This window comes from Pristis pectinata, chromosome 3, assembly GCF_009764475.1.
Source record: "Pristis pectinata isolate sPriPec2 chromosome 3, sPriPec2.1.pri, whole genome shotgun sequence".
NCBI lineage: Eukaryota > Metazoa > Chordata > Chondrichthyes > Rhinopristiformes > Pristidae > Pristis > Pristis pectinata.
The window spans coordinates 88,014,479-88,042,142 of NC_067407.1; the positions used below are offsets into that span (position 1 = coordinate 88,014,479).

General features: G+C 39.4%; 1 protein-coding gene across 2 annotated transcripts in view; it reads right to left on the reverse strand.

The window, feature by feature from the left end:
- Window positions 1-910: 910 nt before the first annotated feature.
- Window positions 911-27,664, reverse strand: part of jag1b (jagged canonical Notch ligand 1b) — a 40,655-nt gene continuing 13,901 nt past the window's right edge. The window contains exons 4-26 of one of the 2 annotated variants that reach the window (XM_052011651.1): window positions 26,798-27,052; window positions 26,031-26,091; window positions 21,605-21,735; window positions 21,075-21,194; window positions 18,226-18,339; window positions 17,907-18,020; window positions 16,975-17,088; window positions 16,548-16,594; window positions 16,039-16,212; window positions 15,041-15,191; window positions 14,082-14,246; window positions 13,430-13,543; window positions 12,627-12,740; window positions 12,403-12,516; window positions 12,198-12,314; window positions 10,798-10,825; window positions 10,627-10,712; window positions 8,526-8,639; window positions 7,814-7,923; window positions 5,692-5,928; window positions 5,115-5,243; window positions 4,856-5,006; window positions 911-3,643 (exon numbers count right to left, since the gene is read on the reverse strand). In XM_052011651.1, coding sequence (XP_051867611.1) covers window positions 3,189-3,643; window positions 4,856-5,006; window positions 5,115-5,243; window positions 5,692-5,928; window positions 7,814-7,923; window positions 8,526-8,639; window positions 10,627-10,712; window positions 10,798-10,825; window positions 12,198-12,314; window positions 12,403-12,516; window positions 12,627-12,740; window positions 13,430-13,543; window positions 14,082-14,246; window positions 15,041-15,191; window positions 16,039-16,212; window positions 16,548-16,594; window positions 16,975-17,088; window positions 17,907-18,020; window positions 18,226-18,339; window positions 21,075-21,194; window positions 21,605-21,735; window positions 26,031-26,091; window positions 26,798-27,052 — 3,215 coding nt within the window. In that variant the 3' untranslated portion in view covers window positions 911-3,188. Of the gene's footprint in view, window positions 3,647-4,855; window positions 5,007-5,114; window positions 5,244-5,691; window positions 5,929-7,813; window positions 7,924-8,525; window positions 8,640-10,626; window positions 10,713-10,797; window positions 10,826-12,197; window positions 12,315-12,402; window positions 12,517-12,626; window positions 12,741-13,429; window positions 13,544-14,081; window positions 14,247-15,040; window positions 15,192-16,038; window positions 16,213-16,547; window positions 16,595-16,974; window positions 17,089-17,906; window positions 18,021-18,225; window positions 18,340-21,074; window positions 21,195-21,604; window positions 21,736-26,030; window positions 26,092-26,797; window positions 27,053-27,664 lie in introns of both variants that reach the window. The other variant, XM_052011650.1, reaches the window with a different exon arrangement.

A 27,664-nucleotide genomic window follows, 5' to 3' on the forward strand; every position in this document is an offset into this window, starting at 1 on the left:
GATCTGGCAAGGTCAAAATTAGTAATCTATTCTGTTTCTGCTTCACTCTGAGGGCCCCAAGTTAACAGTCTGGCAAAGAACATACACATGTGGCACATACGGTCTAAATTCTCTCAGCATCAAGACTCAAACTAAAGACCATAGGTTAGGAGGCAAATGCCTTTGCAACACTGCCAGAATGTTGAATGCAAATCAAATGATGATTTTCATTTCTCCAAGCTATGAGCAAATGTCAACTAACTACTAATGGTTTGAAATTAAGGAAGGAAATGTGGAGCAGTAAGCTGTATTAACCAAAACGCTATTAACTTGTTCATTCTTGGACGCTGGGTAGTAAGGTAGTAAAGCAAGTAAGTAGTGGCACTCAATGTATCAGAGTGAAGCAATGTTTCCAAAATAAAGCTTAGAAGTGTGATAAATGATAACATTCAACAGTACTTCAGTCTTGGCTATCTTCAGTTCAGTAATTGTTACATTGCCCTCATTTGCCTGAAATACTTGAGTGTCTTCCTGCCTTTATTTTGCACATTATTATTTCAAAAGCACAGGTTTAAATGTTTATAACTGGCCATGATAGATGGCTGAACTCATAAATCTGGATTCATTCCCCCAGAAGGTAATTTGGTCATATCCAATTTGTCAATTTTGATCATTAAACTTACTTATTCATTACCATCAGATGTAAATTATACTGGTCATCCAGCTCTACTATGAGTTGGAGCAGTTGCCATTGTTTTTTGAATTAATGTAACTGTAAAGCTTCTAAGTCCAAGGATCAGTTGCATTACAGAATTCAGTTCTTTCCATCCATCTCTCTCATCACCCCATTTCCTCCATCAAACCCGTAAAACAGATTGGACAAACTGAAAGCTTCAAGAGTAATGTTTTTCATAAAATCAGAATTTTCTGTTCAAAACTTTATTGGGATTTTCTGAAAATGGGCACAAGGAAAAAATTCATAACATACAGACATTTACAAAGAATTAAACACTTGTCATGTCATGACTACACAATCAAATTGGGAGAACCTGGAGAGCAAGAAATGGAAAGTAACATACAACTATTTGACAATGCTTATGCAACTATAGATTATGGGAAGCCAGCTATTAAACGAGGTATTACACTGTGCAGCAACAAAAACTTGCAGGTGGCTTCCAGGAACAAAGAACACTAGACAGCCTGAGTTACAGCAGCATCTCAACTTTAGAAATGGTGTCAGTCTTAAATTGGTCAGAACACCAAGTGACAAGTAACAGCAGCCAATATAGTTGAATGCAAATGGAGTTTATGGTGCAGATAATTAGTGTTAACAGTCATGTATATAGCTGATTTACTTGACAAAGCTTGTTGCTAACATACCAGAATTAAGATATTACAGTTTGAAAACACAGTGAACTACAATGTTACATGAGGCAGTGTTTGAGAGAGGCATTTATGTACTGGGATTGCCAATGAAATTTTGTAATCTAACCAAAAAATAAAATTTCCAAAGCTGGATGAATCCAAGTAGTACATTTTAGAACCAATTATGTTCATTTTAGAAATTGAAATGCATGCATGTTTTAAAAGAACACACAACAGTAGCACATTGTTGTATCAAAATATTTAATAAATATTAATTTCCAAAATTTATTGCCAGGAGCAACACAAAGATGCATCCTCATGTTCATATAACACTAATGTCACAATACACAAGAAAACATCATGACCAAGATTTCACCAATGAGATTACCATGTTTAAGAGCCTTTCCAGATCTCCACATGGATTATACTTTTCAGAACTTGGATTTCCTTGGGCAAGGCAGGCAGTGTGGACATGGCATTTCCACAGTGATCTCACTGGCAAAATCTACCATTCAAGTATTCAACAGCTAGCTTATTAGAATACTTCCTAAATGCAGGTATGTTATCACAAAAATCAAATCTACAAGTGGTTCAATATTATATCCAAGGTGAAAGATCAGGATTTACAAAACAATGTTGTGCTGTGCTTTTAACTCAAATGCACTATCTAGAGATAATACAATTTTATTTTTTTTTCATTTTTATTTTTTTTGTACATGCAACCACTCACATTTCAGTTACACAAAAGTAAATAGGTTAATTTGTTCCCTTGCATTTGTATTTTGTTGCAGACTGTCCGCCCTGTCATTCCAATGTTTTAAATTCTAAAGCAGCAAATATCAAAGCATTCTAGTCTAATGCTCTCCGCATGTCTGTTTGATGCATACAAAAAAAAAATCTTGGCCAAAATAAAGAAAGAGCTTGAAGTGATACTATAGAAATTGATCCAAAATGTCTGACATTGTACAAAACAGTTCCAAGGCACACAGCCAATTCTAGTGTTAAAAAATAATCTATTCTGCAACTAGAGCACACCTCAAATTTGGCATGTAGGCAACATTACTGAAACACAAAGAAACAATTCATCAAAAATAAAGGAGCCATTAGCTTACAAAGCTATCAAAAACCTTCAAATCTAAACATACATATAAATAAAAGGAATGGTATTTAAGGCTCTTGATTATTTAAGTTATTAAATCAAATATACACAGTGATTAATTAAAAAAAAGTATTTACATTTATACAAAATCATAAACACTTGGCCTTTTATTAAATTCTTCATCTGAACAGCAACTGCTGACATGTGCCCACCCCCCCTCCCCCCAAAAGAAAGTATCATCTTGGATTTTGATGATTGCTGTGGTTTTCAGCTGCAAAGGCACTTTCAAATACAGAACTAGACTAACAAAGTCAAATCTACTATACATAACTTAACAATACTGAGAAATTTGAGCCAGTAAAATAAATAAAAATTCACCATCTTAAATTAAATTGGGACTGGGCAAACACCAACTAGATTTCAGTTCAAAAGGGCATGGAGTCCTAATTAGACTGGTTTAATTGAAGAATGGTTCAGCAATGCATAAACTGTAACTGAATTTACATTAGGGCACTCTGACTAGTTTTGCATAGACATGAGATGCAGCACATGTAGTCTCAGCCAACCACAGCAACTATCAATGCCAGTGTAAGTCAGTTTGTCTCATCTTGAACGAACATAGGGATTCTTTGCAGATAATACCCTTTACATAATATTACAGAACAATTTAGGAACTATGACTTTGAGCCTTCAGGGATAGCGAAAGGCTGTGCATCTTATATTAAATAGGCAGCACTGCTGACTGCTATACAATGTATTCCATGTGGCTCAAGCTCTGTGCACTTTCTAAGTCTCTGTTATCTTGTTTATTTGTCCAATTGGGATTTTTAGTAGGAGTGCCTTGTACAGGTTTTTCATCTCTGTCTACCAGTGTGTACGCTGACTGTTTGGAAAACCTTGTCTTCTGTTGGTGCTTGTCAACATCCACTTCTTCAAGCTCTGAATTATGCGTCCTTATTTTGGCAATTTTCGAATTTTTGTTTTCGTAGTCTTTGCTGGCAGAACTGTTCGTCCCGTGCTTTTCAATGGGATTTTTTATTTGGTGCAGTTGCTCTCGGACATTGTTTGTGGTGTCATCAGACCCTGTAGGAGTGGGACTGCTCTGTTTTCTTCGACGTCGTATCCACCAGAAGAACAACATTACGAAGCAACAGATCCAAACAACGGTGATTACTGAGCTCAGTAAAGGGACCAGAAAATCTGCTGGGTGAGAAAAGGGCAGGCTGAAGTTAGACAAAAGGGAACAAGCAGTCTCTGGCACTTTCCCTGGCAGATACAAGGCACCATGTACTAAGACAAACCAGAGATTTTGGAACTGATCCTCAAATACAATCAGCTTCCATCAGCCAGGGTGCCAATTACATCAATGCAATTAACTTAGTATCCCAAGGGTTCACATTCCTCATCACCAATCACTGACACCTGCTCAACATGCACAAATTTCAAATGAGGACTGGATAATTGACATTGCAATATAGAAGATGCCAGAGAGGAGTGGTTGGTGCACCAGTTTCCCTTGGCCAGGAAGCATAGAAGAACATGGTGGAGACAGGGAGGATGTGTTGATAGTTTGCCAGAGTATAGATTTGGCATCTTGAACTCAAAAGGGAGGAATTTCTTCATTCAAAGGAGTAACAAATATTTGGTATCCTCTATCTCAATAGCTCTGGTTCTCACTGTTGATTAAATTCATGAGAATTGGAGATTCTTGGATACTTGGACAGCAGTCAATAAAAGCTGTTCGATTAGCTACCATTTTTTCTGAATGGCAGATTAGGCTCAAGGAACAATATGGTTTACTACTGCTTTGATTTATTTTGTAACAACTACTTCTGGCTTTATATAACCTACTCATAATCTTGATATCATTTATCACAGAGCAAGGTAGTGCAAAGGCTACCTGTTGTCCTGTAAGTGACATGGAGAGATAGATAGGGGGGCAGTGGGGAATGCAATGTGCCGAGTTAAAAGTCACAACAGCCCTGGTCAGCCTTGAAACATCCACAAGGTAAAATACAAGCAGCTTTTTAATCTGTAGAGGTGGGACAGGAGAGCTAAGAGGGTTGGGGAAAAACGATAATAACCCAGTGGGCAAGACATTGATGTTGGCAATGCTTCCACTATTAAAGTTTGATTACCTTATCTAATTGCAGAACCACATTTGCAGATTTGTCTGGCAAATACTGAAGACCCTATCTGGTGCCGAGGTATATTTTGCATTTGACACCACTTCCTCTTTGGAAAAGGACTTCAGACATACTGCTCTCATGTGATTCCAATTTACCAGTTGGGATGGCAGTAACACAAACTGATGTGACTGTTCATCTGTCCCATTTCCTAATAGGAAAATAGCTCAGGCCAACCAAGTTTTAGATTTCCCTTTTACTGAGCTCTTAATTCACAGCATCTTACCTGGCTTCAGTCGTTCATGTATTGTCTGCACTCGAACCTCCGCAATAGCTGCAAGAATTGTGTTGTTTCCATCACGTTTACTGATGACATCAGTAATTCTCTCAGTTAAATCCTTGATTGGATTAGCTTCCTGCTGTGAATTTTCCACTGACTGGGGCAGGGGGGAGGGGTGGAGAAGAGAAAGAAAATAAAGTTAAACAACCCGAAGTTATCAGAACCAGATCCATTTGAAATTTTAGCAATGCAGAGAGATGCTTACTATTGCCACGTTAATCTCATTGGCAGAGTGGGTTTGTTCACAGACAAGGTAAAGTGAATATTCCACTGATAGGTTGCGCAAAACCTGTAGGCGCCTCAATTCCACACAGATCTGTTCAATGGTAACACCCTAAAATTAAAACAAATTAAATGCCAGACCAAATATTTTGATGGAGCCAGAATAGACAGTGAAGAGACAGAACCAGTCAATAATATTGCAAAGTTCCCCATAACTTAAGAAGCAATTCAAAGAGGCTTCAGAATCCCAGTTTTAAGTCTAGGGCATGGGAAACAATATTATAAATCATAGCCAATTTTTACAGGAGGAAAGGTAGGGAATACTCACTTCAAAAGGAAATGAACTTGCCGAGTGCTCGATTAACTTTAAATTTAAAAAAATCAGATTTTCTAGACGGGAGTATTAAGTGAGAAGGAACCAAGGCTGGAAAATAGCTAAGATGCAGAGATCGACAGTTTCACTGAATAGAACAGCTTCCATCTGTTCTCCCATCATCACGTTAATTAAAAAAACTTCTTCAAAAAGCCACTAGAAGAATTCATAACTCATGATTACATACCGGTCGTAGCATCTCTTTGTTAATAGCAAGAGTGATCTTGGCACAAGTACTATCAAGATAATCTGTGTTGGGCTGACATCTGGTTTTTGTTGGTGGACGACTGGATGAGCATTCACCCAAGCCCACACATGGAGGAACAAAACAGTGGTCCTCGCGCACAGGGAGGCATGTTTGCCAAGCTGGACAATCGCCACGGCCTTTCCCGCGAACCTGGCAGGGTTTAGGACCACACCACATCTATAAAAGATAGATTTAACGAACTCATTAGCCACTTGGCAGGGCAAGTACATGCGTATCAAAAGTAACCAATTACTGGATCTTGTTGCTGATAAGTAGGACTTGAACATCTTTTAAAAGTCAAAAATCAAGTCTTTGTCATATGCTTAGGTGCAATGAAACTCACTTGCAGCAGCATCACAGGCACATTGAAACAACTTGCTATCGATTTTTATAAAAGTTTATTCACCTCAGTGTTAATAAAACTATAGACCATAGTTTGAATTTCTTTCAATATAGATTTTCTTATTCCATCTTAACGATGGCCACAATTATCCAAATTGAATTCCCCAGACAAGCCAACTGGGGAAAGAGGATATACAATGCCTGATTGAAAGACAAGAGATCACTCAAACATGTTTTCACTGCCCCTGCTAGGGAGCCAACTGAATGATCCTTCATTAGGAGAGATGGAAGTCAAATGCAAATATGCAATTCAAAGGATACTTGAAATTCCAGAATCTAAAAAGGGCAAAAATTCTCAGCTGGCTACAAGTAGTTTGACTATGTAGAATATAGCTAAATGCTCGCGATCAAAATAAGCAGGGGAGGTAAGCTGCAGTCTTAGTTTCAATGTTTTAGATACCATCAACTTTCATTTAAGTTTTTGCAACCATCATACTTTAGCTTCAACTATTATCTTCCACTGTTTCCTCTTAACAGGAAACAGTAGGTATAAATGGCCCTTTATCTGGTTGGCAAGATGCAAGAGTGGCATGCCACAGGGATCAGTGCTGGGCCTCAATTTTTGTTTTAAACAACTTGTATAAATGACTTGAAGACACTGAAGGCCTGATTGCTAAATTTGTTGTGATACAAAGTGTGAAAGCAGGGTTACATAGAGAACAAGGGATATACAGTACATAGGTTAAATGAGTGGATGAAGATCTGGCAAATGGAATACAGCATAAAGAAAATGTGAAATTGTCCAATTTGTCAGGAAAAATAATAGTACATAAATTGAGGGATGTAGAGGGATCTGGGTATCATAATGCACAATTCATAATAGTCTACAATGTAGGTACAGAAAACAATTAAGCTAAGAGAACGTGATTGTTTATTGCTAAGGGAGTTTAATATAAAAGTAGGTGGTTATGCTATAATCATATCGGGAATTGGCAAGGCCATATCTGGAGTACTGTGTACACTACTGGTCTTCTTAAGAACAGATGTTAGTGTGTTGTAAGCAATTTATAGGCAGCTTCCTAGTCAAATATCTGGAATGCACTGCTCATCTTAGGAAGAAAGGCAGAACAGGCTGGGCTTGTATCCACTGAAGTTTACAAAGAGGGACCTCATTGAAACATAAGAGGGGTCTTGACAGGGTGAACATGGAGGGGATGTTTCCTAGAACTGAGGAATTACTACTCAAAAATAAGGGATACTCATTTAAGATTAGGTGAATTTCCTGAGCATTAGGAGTTCTCATCCTTGAAGGATGGAAGCTGTCTGAATAACTTAAGGCAGAGGTAGCTTTACTTGAGAGACAAGGGGCTGAAGATTACCACAGGTGGGCAGGAACATGCAATTGAGGTTACAATCAGATCCACCGTGTTCTTATTAACTGGTAGAGCAAACGTGGAGCCAAGTGGCCTACTCCTGCTTCTAATCTGTATGTATTCATGTTTTGACACTTACTGAGTATAGCACTGAGCAGTTTTCTTAGTTTTAAGCTGCCAAAGCCAGTTTCTTATCCCAAAAGAATTATAATTAAGCTTAATGCAAATGAGCAGCAAGCTTCCTGCATGAAAACAGCCTAATCTAAAAAAAAATCACCTTTACTCTGGACTCCCTCTCCCCAGCCCCATTTAATGTTACTTCAGTGCTCAAACCTCTGTTACCATACCTTTGTACATGTAACTCTGCCATTGTGACACTGACACCCATTGCAGTCTTCTTCCCATTTGGCTCCATGTGATACAATGCTATCTTTCAGAATGCAAGCTCTTCCAGTAACTGTACAAAGGGGGAGATTAAAATATTAGAAAAAAGGTAACAAAAGAGTTCAGAAATTTTCCATGCCAAGATTCAGTAATCCTCACTGCCAACCCATGCACCATGACACCCGTTAAACATTGTTGTGGATGAATTAAAACCCTAGTCACTGCAAAAAATAACTCAACAGCAAGGTTAGAATGTAAAACATTGTTCAGAAAGAACAGTGGCTGAGTCTAGGAACAGGAGTAGGCCAACTGGCCTTTTATGTTCTTTTATTCTGAGATCAGAACCAACATACATCTTAACTTTCTACTTACCTTGGCTCTTTATCACCCAGAAAGTTTTTTGAAATTCTCTGATGACTTTGGACTATAATAGATTTTTTTGGGAGGCGGGTTAGTTGAAGGAGGGAGGCTATGAAGAAAAAGTTCCACTCATCCAGTAGGCATTGTATGCAGACACTTCCTGTCATAACCAATGTCACCACCTTAAATTCTTTGTTGACTCTCCCACAAGAAATTGGCTTCTATCAACACTAAAGCAACTTAAACACTTCAGTCAAGTCCCCCCTTAGTGTTAAGCATTCAATTGATTACATTGTGCTTTAAGACATGATTTACCTTCTTGACACCTTAAACCACTTTGTCCAGGTGGGCAAATACATCGAAAGCCATTGATTTCATCCACGCATGTGGCTCCATAGGCACAAGGTGAAGACTGGCATTCATTGATGTCTGAAAATAGTTGTTGCACAATGATTAAAAAAAAGGCGCACAAACAATTGTGCAATGCAACCAAAATTTAAAGTGCTGAAAATGCTGGAAATATGAAATAAATGCTTAAATTGCTCAGATTAGGCAGTATCTATGCAGAGAAGCCAAATTAATGTTCCAGTTCAATAAATTTGCTTTAAAATCTGCTGCTTCTCTTGCTGAGCATTTCAATTTTTTTTAAATAATAAAGTTTTAAAATCTCACTGTTGGAACTTTCACTTTAGTCTAAATAATAAGGCACTTCTGGAAGGATGCAATCATTAAACGTTGTCCAATACTTCTTAAAAACTTCCCTGCAAGGCATGTTTTTATCAATTCTTACTATGGTCCAAAATGACCATAGAATTTACAAGCGAATTATTGTAAGTAAAACTGTAGACAAGCTTAAAACACAAATTCACCAGACTCTGAAGGGGAAAAAAACTTTGATTTTTGCTTAGGGTGGAAGGCTGTGACAATAGCATCTATGCAGCCTCTGTTGAGTCTCAATGTTATAGAAGTCAAATGCATTTCCAGCAAATTGAGGAAGTTTTTTTTGGGGGGGTTGGGAGGAGCAAAGAATAATTAACAGTAATCTGTGGCAGCAGCTAAACCCAATGGGACATTTGAACAATTCAATAGTTCACCAGATATTCTGAAGTTGAGTTTTTTTTTTGAAACTACGCTGAAGCTCATTAAAATGTTACTGAAGTAAATTCTCCTATTTTAAATAGCCAGTTATTAGAGTGCAAACTTGTTTTGGTATTTCACTTTCAGGCAGGTGAGAAGCAATTGTTCATCAGGAGAGATTAGGCAGACTCTAGAATTGAAGAGTAAGGGGAGATCTCAACAAAGCATACAAAATTCTTGAGTAAATGCAGAGATACTTCCTTTGGCTTGGGGGGGGGGGGGGGGGGTAGGGGGAGGGACTCAAAAGTAATCAGCAGCTATTCAGGTCAGAGTTGAAGGAACTTCTTCACCCAGAGGGTGCTTAATCTTTGAAATTCTGCAGTCAATGCCTGTGGAGATTGAGTCACTGTGTATTCCAATCACAGATCTTTTCAGATAAAGGAATATCAAATTAGTTTGCCAAAATGGCTATGAGGTTAAAGCAAAATCAGCCATGGTACAGATGCAAGGATCAAAATGGCCTAATTCTGCTCATTTCTAAAATAGTAATTCAGGGCTGTGCTTTTATTAAATGCTGGTTACAGAAAAGACTAACACAAGTTATTCAATTTACTGCAGATAACATATTTACTTTGTTTTAATTTTATTTACATCATGGTAACAGGGTCTTCCGGCCCAACGAGTCTGTGCCGCCCATTTTAAACCCAAATTAACCTACCCATACGTTTTTTTTGCAATGTGGGAGGAAACCAGAGCACCCGGAGGAAACCCACGCAGACACGGGAGGATGTACAAACTCCTTACAGACAGCTGCGGGAATCGAACCCCGATCGCTGGCGCTGTAAAAGCGTTGCGCTAACCGCTACGCTGCCGTGCTGCCCTATCTGCACTAAACTGATCTACCACCTACCTGCTCCTTCCCTCAAAGTTTTCCTCATCTTTCAATTCTTCTGCACTGTTTACTTTAAAGTATTAAATTTTTTTTTTGGTTAAAGAGATGCCCTGATGGCAGAGGTCTCAGATGCCTGGTTTCCTGCACTGGGCCATTGTTAGTTCACATGCAAAGAAACAGCACTATGGGAAACTAAGTGAACAGGGCAAGTAACTATGTAGTGTGTGAATATCAAATAAACTCAATGTCAAACCAGGTTCAAAAAGACAGACTGGTTTGAGAAAAAAGGTAAAACAAACAAAGCTGATTGTAAATATGATGCAATTAGGGAGAACTAAAGTTGTTGGGTACTCCAGACTCTCTCCTGCTCTTGGTCAAAACAGTTCAACAGGATTCAGGAGTTAATACCAAAAAAGCAGTGCAGTGACGCTGAAGCCTTATACTCACTTATCCGGCAGTCTGGTCCAGCAAAACCAGGAGCACATTCACACCGATACCAGTTCTCGCCATCTACACAGGTGCCGCTGTTGTAACTGTGAAATTAGAAAATTAACATTAGATGGAAACCATAGTCACACGAATCCAAAACCTGAAAAAGACAAACAGGATCTCACTTACCATGGGTGTGGATTGCAGTCATTTGTATCTAGAGGGGAAAATATTAAAAAGATTTAATAGTCTGAGAGACTTTTGTTAAACATCAAACTTCCATTGTACTAGTGCCTAAGGTGGTGACTTGTTAATAGGCCCCTGATTAAAGTGTAGGAAGTCATTTAATGTTTGTCAAATAGGTTGTTACCCTTCTGAATGGATTCCAGGCTTTCACCATGGACTTTGCTAAATACTTTTTGACAGATGTGCGCATAGGGAGGCAGTCCTTGTAAAGCTAGTAACAGGAAGAAATGAGTGGAAGCAGACATTTCACTGCCCAGCCAAGAACATTGGGAGCAAGATCACATCTGCATTCATTTATATAATTTGCATCTCTCTCAGCCACAGGTCTCGTACTGGGCAATAAAATGGATTGCTATTAGATCTGGCTGAGTCCCAGTTAAAATTCTTACTTTGCTGGGCTTCAGAAAAACAAATCGTAGAAGAGAACCTAAACATTCAGAACATAGAAATAAGACATTGGGCCATAATTCACTGGAGGAATGTCTAGCAGCATCTGCTGTTAGCTAGACTTGCCCTTTTGTGTTTTTAAATATGTTCGTGCCTTCAAAATATTTGTATGGCAAGTTGCTGAACATGCAAGCTATACAAAGGAAACAGGGCATTTAGGAATTTAGTGCAGTGAACAACCATGCATTACCTTAATGAAATTCAAGGCATGCGAGATTAACTGTGCAGAGAGCAAATCCAAGGGGAGTTGATGGGTTTGAGGGCAAGTTCCAGGAGAAACGGGTTTGCTCCTCCAGAGGCCAGCCTGGACCCAATGGCCTGTTCCTGTGTCATTACAGGTTTCAGAAAGTTGGAGTGGTGTCAATCAAACCAGGCAAGGGAAAGAAAGGGGAAAACAGTGGATTGAGAAATGAATGAAAACTGCCAAATGAAACTGAAACCTAAGACTCCGCATTTAAATCATCCATGTTCAATACCTGAGAGTTCAATTTGGCAGTGATTAGTTTTCATCACATTCTTAAAGAATACTAGAGCAAAATGGGAATAACCGAGTTTAATTTGCAACCAGCAACATAATGGCACTCATTTCAAAGGAAATCCAGGCAGTGCGAGACTGCTTGTGAATACAGTGGTGGAGCTACAGTTTTTGGCAGGACTGTTTGGATTTGTGTTTAACCACCCATCTCCCCCTCACCTGATGTGAATAATGGTCACTAGCCTCATCTGTGTCACAGCAGCAAATCAGCCTTCATAAAACTTGCTGCATTCCTAAAATCTAATTAGTTGCACAAAGCAAGTTGAGATTTTTAAGTGTATTCATGCTTTAAGCACAGTGCCAAAGAGAATTTTCCCCTCATCTTTTTGCAGTTATTTGGTCATAAAATACAATTACTCACTCTGCGAGCATGTGATTCCTTCCCAGCCTTCTTTGCAGACGCATGTATAGGAATCCCCATTGACCACACAAGTACCACCATTCTCACAAGGATTTGGTAAACAGCTACTATTTCTTGCTATAGGATGCAGGGTGGAGAGAAAAAATTACAATTCTTGCCAATCATGCCATAAGCCTTAAAAGAAAATTAATGTTTAAAAACTTACCTATGTTGCATGTAGCACCTTCCCAGCCAAGAGCACACATGCACTTAAATGTATCACCTTCATCATAACATGTCCCACCATTGTTGCATGTTGCCTCATCACACTGGCTGTCCCCTGCAAATTAACACAAGTTCAGAATTGTCTGCCCAAGTTGCAGTTTTGTTTACTCATGAAAGCATCACAATGCAGCTGAACAAAATGGAGAGAATGTACCGAGTACTCACGAGAATGGCAGGTTTTGCCTTTCCAATCATTCTGGCATTCACAGTAGAAATCGTTGACCAGATCCTGGCACCTGCCTCCATTCTGACATGGGTTTACACTGCAATCGTTAATATCTGCACAACAGGGAAGTGAAAATTAACTTGACAGCTGCACTATGAAGCTCATTCTGCATCAGGCCTTGAGATATCACTGTTACACACCAAGCATTAAATAGTTTACCATGAACACATGCCCCTGCCCATCTCTAACCCTCTCCAGCCCCACCCACCACCCATTGCAATCTCCGCTCTCCTCCAATTACAACCACTATTGTATCACTGCTTCACCACTGGCAGCTGAACTTTAAATTGCCTAGTCCCCAAACTCTGGTGTTCCCTTCTTAAATCTCTCAACTTAAAACAATCCTATAAACTATCTTTTATCATCCCCATCTCATCTCGATGCTCAACTTGGTAACTGCTCCTTTTAAGAACCTCAGGACACTCTGCAGAGGCAATCTACAAATGATTATAATGCCCATCAAGCGAACACAATAGAAAACTTATTTTCCCCTCTGTACATCTTTTATACAAAGGTACATTTCCCCCCACAATAAATGTTCCCACTAACCTTCTATTCTTCAGAATACAACCCCCACAATAAATGTTCCTACTAACCCTCTATTCTTCAGAATACAGCCACACCTGAAGGTGTACAAAATTAAATTGCTTTGGGGATTATATTTTGAACAGATTGCAAACAAAATAAAATCTCGCCACAATATTCAAGAATTGTAAAACATTTGGGTGAAAGCACTACTTACCGAACTGGCATAGAACACCTTCCCATCCTTCACGGCATATACACTGGTAAAAGTTGACTCCATCAATGCATGTCCCACCATTTTTACATGGATCGCTTTCACAGTCATTAATATCTATAATCAAGCAGCAAAATGTGTTTACCCAAAAGGCAAAACTATTGGTATTCCATGCTCACTATTTGTAGATCAAGTGTAGGTCTTAAATTTTAGGCCAATATTAAATGAGCAGCAAATTCCTGCTGCTTTCAAATACTATGAAAAATTCCTGATCTCACAGTAACAGTGCATATCAAGATCATTAAATCGTCTCAATATTGCCCAAGTCAAACTTATCTCAGCTTTAAACACACTAAAAGCAGAACATTGATTCAAGTTTAAAAACTACTGGTTTCCAAGTGTGGTCTACCCACAACTGAACTGTGTCAAAAATCAGGGACAGCTTGCTGATTATTCAGACACCACAAGGTCATATGGGGGGGAAATCAAAGCATTGATGGTCAAGGAAAAATATCCAAGCTGCAGCTTAGTTTAAGGTTTATGCAGAGCTTGAGGGAGGGAGGCTGTGGAGCAAGGGGAGAAGGGATGGAGGGAGAGTGCAGGCTGGTTCAGGAGTGGAATGTGGATGCAAGGGTACAAAGCATGCTATTCTTACTTTCATGACAATAAGTGCCAGTAAATCCCTCGTTGCAATCACAGGTGAACTTCCCCCCTGCTTGACTCCTGCACTTCCCATGAGGCCCACAAACATTCGAGGAAATGTAACGTATCCCATCAGGTGTGTTGTTGGAGGCCACCGCAACTGTACAGCTGTCGATAACTGAGAAAGAACAGGAAGCAAAACAGTTTCTTAATGGACCTTTCAGACCCACGTCAATGGATTCGTATGTAAACGATAACAGAGACATCCAGATACAAATTAAATCACTAATTTAAAATATTTGTTGAGTTTGAAAGGACAGTCCTCATTTTCTTGGAGAGTGAGGTGGTTCCTCATTAATAAAAGCTGCCTTTTGGCAATGGGTAGGACAGAGCAGTGTACGAGGAACAATGTTTTAGACATACATGCCGTATACAACAGATGTATTGCAATGGTTGTATATAAACCTCATTTCCCTACAAGTATAAACAATTGGTGCATGTATTTTCTTCTAAGTGGCAAAACATATCAAATCCAAGCCTCTGAACCACTACTGCACTGTGGTAGGTCTGACCCAGCACCCTACATCCACACAGAACAAAATGCAAAAGCCACTGAACAATTATTAGGCAGAACACACACACACAGCCTGTTAATGGTTAGCCAGCGCCTGCTCCATTGAAAATAAATGTCCTTTCTATGGAAATGGAAACTCAAGATTCCCACAGCATCCTGAAAATGGCCTCAATTCAAAGAACATAGATTGCTTTTTTTTCCCTTGTTATGTTAACAATAATGACCGAGTCATTACAGTTGTGCAATGCCAATCTCAAGGATGCAGTACAAGCAATCAATACAAAAAAAGGCAGTTACCGGAGCAACTGTTTAGCATCTCACTCTCTCGACATCAGCCTCTCCCTCCCCTGAACACAAGATAATGACGGAAGTTGCTTGAGCAAGCAAATGGGAAATACCTTCACAGGGAGTAGTCCGACAGTGGTCTTTCAGATGGGAACAATTTTTCCCTTCGTAGTCTTCTGGGCAACTGCAGAAGTAATCGTTGGCCAGATTAAAGCACTGTGCCCCATTCCGGCATGGGTTGGGTTCACAATAATCAACATCCAGCTGCAACATATACAAAGGGAAGACAGTTTGACAAAGAGGGAATATTATGCAGGCATATGACCAACAGGATCACTCACAACAGCACATTTATCACATCTTTAACCCTGATGGAAGCCTACACCTAGTTTTTAAAATACACTCTGGAGCACACTGACTGCTGATCCACTGACACTATTTCCGGGTACACCCAAAAGTCACTCAAAGGTTTGAACTGCATCCTTGCACCTCCCTCTGCTTCCATATCCTCATTTGCCAGGTTTCAAAAAAAAGGAAATGATGGTCAAAACAGTTCTCCCCAGTTTAGCTGAAGGCAACTCAGTCGCATCATCTCAAGGTCCCAGGGCACAGCAAGCTAGTTAATCCCCAGCCAGCAGCTTGGGTATTGTAATTAACCTTAGAGACCTCAGTTTGGTGGGGGGGGGGGGGGGGGGGGGGGGGGGGTAGGAAAATTAGCCGGAGCTGCCGATTACTAACAAGTGATCTCTTGGTGGAAAAAAGGGGGTGGGGGGTGAAGCACAAAGACTTGGGTGTTATCCTTACAACTCAGAACCACTGCATTAGAATTGCTGCCACAGGAAGGTGGGGGGTGGTCACAGATCAGATCCATCACTTGGGTCTCAGGGCTCACAGTACAAATTGTTCGAAGGATGAAGTTAATCGGAAATGAAAGTTGGTTTGAAAAGGGTGTTTTTTTTTTAAAGTTGTACAGGGAATTTAAATAGCATTAAGTTTTAAAAATTTCTGATACAATTACCGGCTTTAAAAGACTTGGAAATGAAGACTAGCCTTAAACCAATCTCCCATGGAAGCTCAGCTATCCAGAATATGCCTTACATCAAGTACTCACCTGACACAGGTTTCCAGAGAAACCAGCAGGGCAGAGGCACTGGAATCCATTGACTTCATCTTGACAGTAACCTCCATTGAGGCAGGGGCTGTTTTCACATTCATTGATGTCCTTCTCACAGTTATCTCCTGCATAGCCCGGCAAACAGGTACAGCGATAGTCATTAACTAAATCCTGAAAGAGTAGGTGTGGGGGGGGGGGGGGGGGGGAAAAAGTCAGTTGAGATGGGATCAAATTAATTTTAAGATATAGCTTTAAGTAATTATTCAGCAGAGACTGAATTGATACATTGAGTTTTCCATCATATTGTACCACAAAATATGTAGAAGTTTGTCACCTTTGCAAAGCTTAAACTCTTAAGGTGTAAGATGGTACCTTAGCAAATATTAAAAAGTGCAGATTTTGGCTGCACTCAAACTGTTTCAATAGATTTTAGTTAAAATGTACCAGTTTTATCATTTGAATGAATCTAATCTCTTCGAAACATTGCAAATGAAAGCCAGACCCACCTTGCAAATTCCCCCATTTTGGCACTGCTCGTGACAGTCATTGATATCTGTAATGCACAATTGAAACCATAAGGGACAAATAACAAAGTTTATAGAATAGAAACTATCAAGACTTTTGTATTTAATAATATTTTCTGCTTGATTTTGTTCAGTGCAACTTATGGGACCCCCACCAACAGTTACTAAAACTTCAGCTTGACGTCACTCATATTCAGGAGGTAGCCAAATTATGACCCAGATGAAATTCAATTACTTTCATGATTGCAGGTCAACTCCCTCTGAAAATTTGTCTGCAGATGTCTCCCTTCCCAGTAATTTATCTGTAGTTGAACAAGCAGAGGGCAGTTTTGAGCTTTGCAAACAGTTGAAGTCCAACGCTAAAAAGGCAACCTCTCTTTTTCCTAGTTTCTCCACAAATAATACCAACCTAATTCACAATTTTTGCCTGACCACCCAGGCATACAGTTGCAGTAGTAGTCACCAATTAGATTTCGGCAAGAGTCAGCATTTACACATGGCTTTCCCTCGCATTCATTGGCATCTGGGATAAAGAAAGGAATTTTTATTTTAAATAAAATCAAGACAAAGATAGCTCCAAACAGACAAGGGTTCATTCTCATAAGCAAAGCAGAGCATGAGCATATTGTAATCAAAAGTTTCTTGCTACTGCCTCCCACTCCCAATTTAAAACAGGCAGGTTCTCAATGGTAGCATGGAGTGGCTTCGTGAAAGCCACCACCTTTTCACTTTGCAAGAGAACGTGCACTTTTACTTGTTCACTGGTAAGCAATCTAGGGGAAAACAGAGTCACTCCACTTCTGCCTCTGGCAGCAATGAAGGGGAGAAAGCAACTTGTAAGGAAGTGCAGTTCACCTGTCTGAAAATCAAAGGTGCAGTTTGGACAGATTCACTGATGGCCCCAGTTACTAATTAATAGTAAGAAAAGCAGGATTAAACAATAAAAGGAGTTAATCAGGCATTTCCAAGTCCAGTGGGACTCTGCTTGCCCCTGTTGTAGTCAGGCAGATTAAAGGATTGCAGAAGGAATGCAGCCAGCCCATTCTTTATGAGATCATCCCCATTCTAAATCCAGCTGTAAGACTCCTGGTTTGTGAGAGTTCACATGACCGAGAAAGGTGTGGTATCTTTCCCACAGGAACAAATACTGGTGCAGGCTTTCCATTTGGGTGTTCTATTTCCCTCCACACCCCCACCCCACCATGTAGGAGAAGCAATTTTCACGCCCACGGTAGAAAAGCCCAAGATGACAAAGAAAGCATTATAAAGGAACAAATAGTTGCACTAGGTTAAAATGAGTTTAGTACCAGAACTCACTGTATTAGCATAAACTACATTTACCTAACTGACACGTTTTGCCAGTCCACTGTTGTGGGCAAACACATTTGAAGCCATCTATCATATCTTGGCATGTGCCACCATGGGCACAGGGGTTTGGAGCACAGTCATCAATGTCTATACAAACAGAAAAAGGCAAAGAAAATTTTTACAATCACACTGAATTTTGACGCAAATCTTAAGACAGCCAAAAACCTTTACTTTCAATTAATTTAATGTCAGCACAAACATTCATACTCAATTAAAACTCAACTTGATAAGAGGATCTGCCTGCCTCATCACCTCTTGAATCTATTGATGCAAGAAACATCACGATACCCACCAATAGTACAAGTGGGGCCTCTCCACCCAGGGGGACACAGGCATTCGAAACCCGATGTGGTTTCTGAACAAGTTCCTCCATGATGACAGGGATCGGAGATGCAGGCATGCTCAGCTAAAGTGCAAAGAAAATGCAATCAGTATTACATTTTAATTCATTAAATTTGCATGTCAATCTGATTCCGAACTGTCTTAAGCTCTCCTTTTTGTAATCTGAGTTTGTAAACAGGCAGCTTTTTGAATGTTCATTTCATCAACAATTTCATCAACATTCCATAATTTAAAATCACTTACTCTAAGCCAACCTGATCAACGTATCATGAAGTACTGCTGACTCAAGTCAGAACAAAGACCACCAGCTCTCAAAGTACCACGTACTTGCTTAAACTTCCAGTAAACTGCATTTTCCTTTATCAAACTAACTGCATCTGCAGAGTTAAAATCTTTAAGGAACCAAATGCATCAAACTTTGCAACCAACTTTGTGGAATGGGTTCATCTTTGTACTCCAGCTTATTGGACTGCCACAAGACATTAAATTTCTTAGAAATCAAATAATACAGCAATTAAAGATTTGCTGTATTATAAAATAATAAAATCTACACAAACTGTAGATCTAAAAGGCTGACAAACAAATGCATTTAATAAGCTAGCCAGTCTTTCACACAATGTTTATTTGAGCATTTTCCTCAAAAGTTTTTGGAAAGGCAGGAGTAGGAATTGGAAGTAAACAGTCTTGCACATCAAACAAATTCTAAGCAAGAAATAATTCTTTTCCTTCCATGCCTGGTCATTTCTGGACTACAAGTACTTTGTCAAGATGTCTCCTCCACCCACCCCCCCCCTCAATTTTTTTTCCCTTTTGACAATGACCTTCCTCTCTTCCGCTCCCTCTGCCCACCCCAACCATCCTTGATTCTTCCCTTGAATATGGTTTCACAAGCAGTCTCTAATAGGTTTAATTAACTGTGTTGGTGAGTTAAACAACTATAGGAGGCAGCACCAGTTAACTCCACTGCAGATTCTACCACTCATCTATAGAGTAGGAACAATTTATTGTGGCCAATTGACCTACTAACCTGAAAGTCTTTGGGACATGGAAGGAAACCAATGCAATGACAGGGAGAACGTGCAAACTTCCCACAGACAGAGGTCAGCATTGAACCAGAGTTGCTGGAGCTGCAAGGCTGAACTCTACTGGTGCGCTTGCTGGAATGTGACCATAACCCCAGCTATGAATAAGTCATCTACTATAGACAGCAAATTGAACCAGATGGATAGATTTTTGGATATTAAAGGGAATCAAGAGATAGGGGTTAGTACAGGAAAGTGAAGGCAAAATAAAAGGATAAAAGATCAGTGACTATCCAATGGCAAAGCAGGCAGAGGGTCAAAGGCTTTCTCCTGCTTTTACATTCCTACAGACCACTCAACAGATCAACTAACCTGCCTTTCACAAGACTCTTCAATAACCAAAAAGGTGACAAGGTCAGTGACAACTTCCAGACAGTGCCCGCTGTCCAAACATTCACCCCACAAATCCCCCTCAAAACAACTCCAGTTCAGCTTGCCCTGGCTCTAACGACACCCAGAGCAGGAAAGAGCAGAAGGCAAATGCAAACTGGACTCAGATTTTTTCCTCTCCCTACTAACCAACTGGCTTTGGAGGTGAACATCCTCAATGTCAACATCAAGCTCAGCAGGCTCATTTATTCTGGAGCATTCATGGTTTCAAATAAAATGCGTGTGGTTGAGAAAGTGGTTAAACATGCACACTTCATCTGGAGATTTATAAATGAGGAAATCAAGGTGAACTTTGATAAAACACTCCACACTGTGTCCGGTCCTTGGTGCCCTATTTTAGGGAAGATGCAGGGCTTTAGAAGGGGTAGAGAAGAAACTTAAATTATAGGGACAAGGAATGTTAGCTATGTTTAGAAGTTAGAAAGCTGGTGTTTTTCTCTCTTAAATGGAATAGATTGGAGGACCTGATGGAGGTATTTAAAATTTAGAAGGGTCTGGGTAGAGTAGACAGAATAACTGTCCTATCAGAATGAAGAGGATAGAAATGAAAGTGACTGGCATAAGAACCAAAAGTGATAAGGATGTTTTAGTTTAAACATTGAGCAATTAGGACTCAGAAAGCAAGGTTTGGGGAGTGTACAGGAAGATTCAACTGTAGTGTTCCAAACTGAACAAGTACTTGAGAAGTTCTGCAAGGCTATGGGGAAGGACCAGCTCAATTTCTCTTGCAGAGCTGGCACATGCTCGATGGGTTGAATGTCATTTGTACTGTAACCATTTTGAGATTCAGATACCCAAGTCATACTTCCTCAAAGAAAGAAATCAAAATCATACAGCACTGAAACAGGCCATTCAGCCCATCTTCTCCACGACCACCAGTGGGCATCCTTTCGTATTAATCCCATTGCCCAGCATTTGGTCCTTAGTCCTCTATACTCAAGTGATTCAATTGCTCACCTAGACACTTAAATGCTGTCAGCAACCCAGCTTCAACTACTTCTAGATACACACCACTCTCTGGGTGGAAAAAGGTGCCCCTCTGAACCTCTTCCCCCTTACCCTAAAACCCACGTCCTCTGGTTTTATCCACCTCTGATACAGGGAAAAATTTCCTGCAGTCTACCCTGTCTAGACTCCTCAATTTTATATACCTCAATGATATCCCCTCCTAATTTTCATCTAAATATACACTGATAGTTTAAATTAAACTGGAGAATGGGGTGGTGGGCTAGAATGAACTCCTTGAAGCAGGTATTCAAGGAAAAAGTAGTGGTGTGAGTGCCAAATGCTGCCTGTTGCCAGCCAGTGGGCACTTGATGATTCTCACCTATTTCACAGTTTTGCCCTGAATATCCATCGGAGCACGTACACTGGTATTTGTCTGGCCCAGTGTTGCTACAGGTGCCGCCGTTCAAGCAAGGCTGGCGAGTCCCACAGTAGTTCAAATCTGGAAATTCAGTGCAGGTGAGAACACATCTGGTTAAATGCCGAATAAGCACGGAAACTTAAGATGCTAGAAATACCAATTATAAAAGTACACAAGTTTAGTTATACAAAGAGATCAGCTTAGGTCATGGTGTCAGAATTCAAAGTGTTAACCTCTCATTTTCAGTCATTTGCTAACTGCTTTTGTGCTTTAAGGATTGTGCATTTATAAATGACTGGTAATTACACAAATAATGTTTATACTACTGGTAAAGTAAAATCTTATGTCTTAATTATTGTTGCAAAGCAAACTTTTTCAAATGTTTCAAGTTTTATGAATGCACACTTGTGACACATTTAATACACCAAAGCATCCCATCTGCATTTCAGAACATTAGCAACTCACCAACGTATCTATAGAGCTTAGTTTACCTTTGTTACAGAGCTGACCACCCCAGTTGGTTTCACAGAGACACTGCCATGGTTCGATGCAGGTACCATGGACACATCCAGGGTGAGGAATGCATTTATCACAGTATACTCCTTGCCAGCCATATTGGCACCTGTAAACATACAAAATGTTAGCTTTGTGTTTTTAAAAATTACAATTGCAAAATAACTTTTCTAAAGAATGGCGCTTCTAGAAAGGTATTCCTTTTTGCTTTGTGTATTGATGCTCTTGTTACTTATAAATAAACATTAAGCAGACTTTCCAAGGTTTGAAGCCAACTTTCACACAAAAGAGTAACTGTTCAGAGGGACACAGCATGGTTCCACCAAATACAATATCATCTTATTTTCAGACCCAGCGCAACCGAGTCAGAGAGGGTGTGCGTCAAATCCTTCCTCGGGCAGCATCACATTCGGTTTCTACCCTGCATCACAAGACGCACTGTACAGAATGACATCATTTATCACTCCAACATAACATCTTAGTTTTCATTTAAAAACACATGCTGAACTGGCGGGCCAGATGAAAACCAAAATCTCTTAATGGCGTGCAGAACACTGGCTTATTGCTCAGAAAGATACTAACAGAGCTAAGCCACTTCTTGTGATCCCCAAAATGAATGCTGGAATGCAATTTACTTCCAACTATGACCTGTCCAACAGTAAAGGTTAAGCGATCAGTCTGTTGTATTTTGGTAGCTGTCTTTCATTGCACTGGTCTATTTTCCCATACTCTTACATTCCCTCCCTATTCTTTTCCCAGTGTAACAGGATTCTGGGGGAGGGGCGGAGAAAATATTTTAAGTAGCTACAAAACAGAACTTTGTACAACTACAGCTGAACATCTGGATACAAAGTTCACTTTTACAAATCTCGATGGTTAAAAACAGATGGGAGATGTGGGAGGTAAACAATAAATGAATTTTCTTTTAAAAAGTTACTAGTGTCAGACTTTTACCGGGACTTCTGGCAACTCTCTGGTACTTTATAAACTAATGCAAAGAAAGCTGTAAACAGTGAACCGGTGAATCGACAATGGATTCAGGAACTAAGTGATGAGGGTGCAACTAACCCGAGGCAGTTAATAAATTCTAAAAGAATAAACCTTTCCACACAAGTCAATTTTGATGTCCTGAAATTCCAAATAGCTAATTGGGAGAAAACCCATTGTTAACTATCAGTAGCAAATTTCTGCAAAACAAAAATCAAGTATGCAAGTTGTGCCTTGAAATGAGCTGTAGGCAACTAAATCTTTACACTTCCAAAATTTATTTTTCCATTTTGCAAATGAATTCAAATATTTTTGTTAGAACTTCATTTTGGATAACTTGAATAGTTCCAAATGAAGATTAATGCCCAGTAAAATCTAAGAATAACTGCACTGCTTCAATACATGCAAATTTATAAAATGGGACTGGAGGACTGCTAGAAATGGTCACTGCTTTAAGTTTAATCTTTTCAATTCAGAAACTATTTTAAAGTCTCAACAAATTAAAATCAAGCCATTGAAAATATTGTGTAGAAAGAAAAATAATCCATCATTTTAGCTATTAATCCAAAACCAGTCATTCCACGAAGGGTTGTCTTGCATTTTTTTTTATATAAATATATATACTTCAGTTTTCTCATGGGAAATTCTTTAACATATCCATTAGATTTGCACAGATGAGCAACCTTGAGCCTACCCAGCAGAGTCCAAGCTGTAGTTAGCACAGCAGAGACAGTAAACTGCTCAAGCGCAAACTAACCATTTTTTTTCCAGCAGCTTCGCCAATAATTGCATTAAAATGGAACCAGAAAGTCAACTTTGCAAACCTTCCAAGTATCCAGCTAGATCAGTATTAGAATACTAGTGCAAACATCAGATGCAGCAAAATATAAAAAAATAAAAGACATTTCAGGACAAGTATTGCAGACTTCTGTAATCCAAAAATTATCGAAGGCGAGGCCTAGATTTCTCCAAGTGTCTTCACTCCTCCTAACCCTCAGACAGGAGGTCAGCCAGCTGTGGAATCAAGTGGTGAACCCATTGTAAATGATACAAATGTTCGGTCTAGAGCTGCACAGCCATGCAAACTAACTGTGGGAAAGTTGCACCTTAAGTAAATAATCACCAGTGCATGTCCAGACAATGAGTGGGAGGTGAGCTGGTTAAGGCAGCTTAGAACCTAGAAACAAAGCTTGCATGATTCCAGCAAACCCTGCTAGGCATGTTTATTCTGATGACAGCAGCACAAATCGATGTCAGCCTTTCCTGATACAGATCTCAAAATCTTTTATTTTTATTTTATTTATTTACAGCGTGGTAACAGGCCCTTCTGGCCCAATGAGTCCGCACCGCCCATTTTAAAACCCAAATTAACCCACCCGTACGTTTTTGGAATGTGGGAGGAAACCAGAGCACCCAGAGGAAACCAACGCAGACATGGGAGAACGTACAAACTCCTTACAGACAGCAACGGGAATCGAACCCCAAATCGCTGGCGCCGTAATAGCATCGCACTAACTGCTACGCTATCATCAGTTTCATCAACTATTCTGATTTGATAAAGGCTGCAATTAGCAAAAAAAAAATTAATAGTCCATTTCAAGGATTTAATTTAGACAAAACTATCTAGCTGATCTAGTTGATGGCCATACAATAAGCTGTGTTTTCACATCAAGAAAGATGGGTCTTATTCTTAATATTGTGCCAAAGAAAAATTAAACCCAGAAATGGATATTGCAATTTGGACAGCCATATATTATGCTTTTTGGAATGGTAAATGACACTTTCATCCTGTTCCTTCTTTTCTTCACCCCTCCCCCACCAACAGCAGCTTCCCTCCTCTCCAGCTCCCTTGTCTTTTAACACAGCAGTATACTTCCACTAAATGGAATCTTTTAAAGATCACATTTCTACACTTCAACTTAATCTGCAACTCCACTGTTAATTTGGCAAATAATAATCTATTACAACAAAATCAAAAAATAGCATTCAAAGTTTTGCATTCAGTAGTTCCCAACGAGATGCCATGCAGCCATTAACCTCTCAACACTCAAGTGCCGACAGTAGCAGAGATCAGGATAATCCCATTTTAAAGAATGCCATGCTTCTGCTCATGTATTTGCTCTCCGTGCACTGGATGGGGAGGGGGAGGGATAGTGGGAGGGTGGGAAAGAAACGAAAGGCATTAGAAGCGGGGGTGGGGACAGCGGTGGAACCAACTTTAACTGGCTTATGGTTCAGAGCAACTGGTGACTAATGCCATGTCAAATATAAGCACTACAGAATCAACTTCAAAAGTTGTGGCATAACCCACAATTACAGCTCCCAACTTGAAGAAGAATCTTTTAAACTGTTGTTTCTGCATTTGCAACCTCAATGTGTTCAAAACCATTCTTAAATTTAAATCCTTTGCATTTTTTAAAAGTGAAAATATTGTGCCTGTTTATATTACCGATTTAGAGTTAAGCAATGCTTCCAGTTTGATCTTTTATAACAAAGTCCAAATGAAAAATCGTTGCCTCATAACCTTTGTGCAGGTACCTTGAAACCAGACAATAGCCTTCCACACCTAAAAATCCCACAAAACAAACATTACATGAAACAATATGACCACGTACTTAACATTAAAGTGAGTGGGGGATCCCTTAGACTAAGCTAAATAAAATCAGGCAAAAGATGTTTTAATCCTGCTCTTGAAGTTGGAAGGATGTGCCAATTTTTTTTTGGACTCGTACATATTCTTACATTTTCAAGTAAATCTGTTTCACCAATTTTCTTTTGAAAGAACTTTACTATGGGAGGATGTTCCAAAACTTCCCACTAATGGATTGCTTTTGAAGCAGTACTGATTACTTAACAAACTGAAACAGCTGCCGATTTACTTAAAGTATAACCTTGCAAAGAATGTAAATTTTGTATTAGTTGGAGGACAGATATTGGTCTGGGATACACTAATCCTCTTCCAGAAAAGATGCAGAATAATGACAACCTAGATATATGCTTAAAACCTGGAGTGGGGTTGAACCCACAGCCTTGACTAAGAGGCCATATTTATTTCTACCAAGTCAAGCTGATAAGCACTGTGACAATAAAGAACATTCTTAGCATTTCAGTACTGATGTATTAGCACAGATTTTAATATGGTGCTTCAACAGAAAATTCGAGAACCTGAAGCTTACCTCCTAATGCTCAAAATGCTATAGTGTTTGGGGAAGCAGGTACAAGAGTTGAGATCAATTTATCCTAAACCCTGCAGAAGCTCTTTGTTCAGAACAAACCCTTTTCATAAGTTGTAATGCTGGACACACATACATTTCTCTTGGGTTAGTACTTACATACTACAGCTTTGGGTATTTAATATGTTACTAATTACATCCATTGACTCATGTTTAAGATGTTCAGAGGGACAAATGTGCTTACCTGCAATCCCCGGGTGTTTTACAAGAACCATGTTCAGGGCTGCAGCCCTGACGGCAGATAGCTGGAAAAGAACAAAGTATTATCATGTAACCAGTATATTTGGTTAGCTCAAAAATCAAATGGATAAGATTGTATGAGATTCAATTGATCAGGGAGCATTTGTGGAGACAGAACTAACATTTCAGTTCTTCAATATCCCTTCTTCAGTTTTGATGGAAGATCGTGGACCTGAAATGCTAACTCTGTGCCTCTTTCTACAGATGCTGCCCAACTCTGAGTGCTTCATTTTGAGTTTTATTTCAGTTTATCCACCATGTGCAATACTTTGCTTCTGGATCTTACAACACGTAGTTTAACCCTGCCAGCATTTTAATCTAAAACCAAGTATACTGCCCCTAAATTAGAATTTACATTTAGGAACTCTCTGATAATGGAGCACCAAAACATGAACAGCATACATTCAATGACAAGATTATATTGAACTGACTATTTCATAGCCAATGCTTGGATATCAAAAGATATCAATTCAACAATTGGTCTATAATTTGAAGGACTTTAAAGTGGGGGTTGCAGTATCCCAATTTCTAGGCTACATCAAATTCTTGTGACATTTATAAAGAAGGTCAATACAGATTTTCTTTCCAATACTACCATCCTGGATGCAAATCTATCACTTGGAAGTTCAAAAAACCCATAAAATTACACTATCAATTTTTTCTTGGGCAAATCATTGCTTTGCATCATACTAGTAAATTCCCACCACAAACCTTTATTGCAATCACTTCCCATCCAGCCCTCTAAGCAGGTCTTGTTGCCATTGTGATCACAGGTATAGTGTCCAAAAAAATCATCCCTTGGTCTGCAAAACTTGTTACATCCAAAGCCGTAGTAATATTCATCACACATCACTCTAATCTGGTATTCAAAGTGAGCCACAGCACCATTGTGTCTTAAAGTTTGCCACTGATGGCTGGGGTTGATCATCCCAGAGTAGACTGCCTTCTCTATTGTGTCTCCTGGACCTGTGTTCAAAACAAAAAAAAAGAAAAATCACTACCACGTACAAATTTAAAGCAGTTGCTTAGCTGCAATATTTCTTTAAACTTCAATTCTCAGGCAATATTGCTAAAGGTTACCCAATGGTGGAACAAGGGCTGTTGCCATCCAAGTTGCCAAAGCCATTATGCACTGGAGGGGCCAAATGGCCACTTCAGCACTGTACTAAGCAGAATAACTATCACAGCCACTGAATCAACTGAGCAACCTTCACGTTCTTCCACGAGTATGTTTATAAATATTCACTTAATGATCCTTTCAGCCAATTCAAATTTCAGCACACAACCTGTTCTTCATAAGACAAGCTTTTCACTGTACCTCAGTACAAGTGACAATAATAAACTAATACCAATCAGGAAAGCTGATGTTGGACATTCTGATTTTAAAATGATCTCATTTTAGGATTGGCCAAGTTTACTCACAACAGATGATAGGAAAATATACTGAATGAAGACTCTACCCTGTTGTGGATCAGCAGTAATAACATATCTGTGAACACTTGAAATTACACCGCTCCTGCAGACTTACTCTTTAGAAAAGCTTTCACACTGTGATCAGAATTTGTATTCTACACCAGC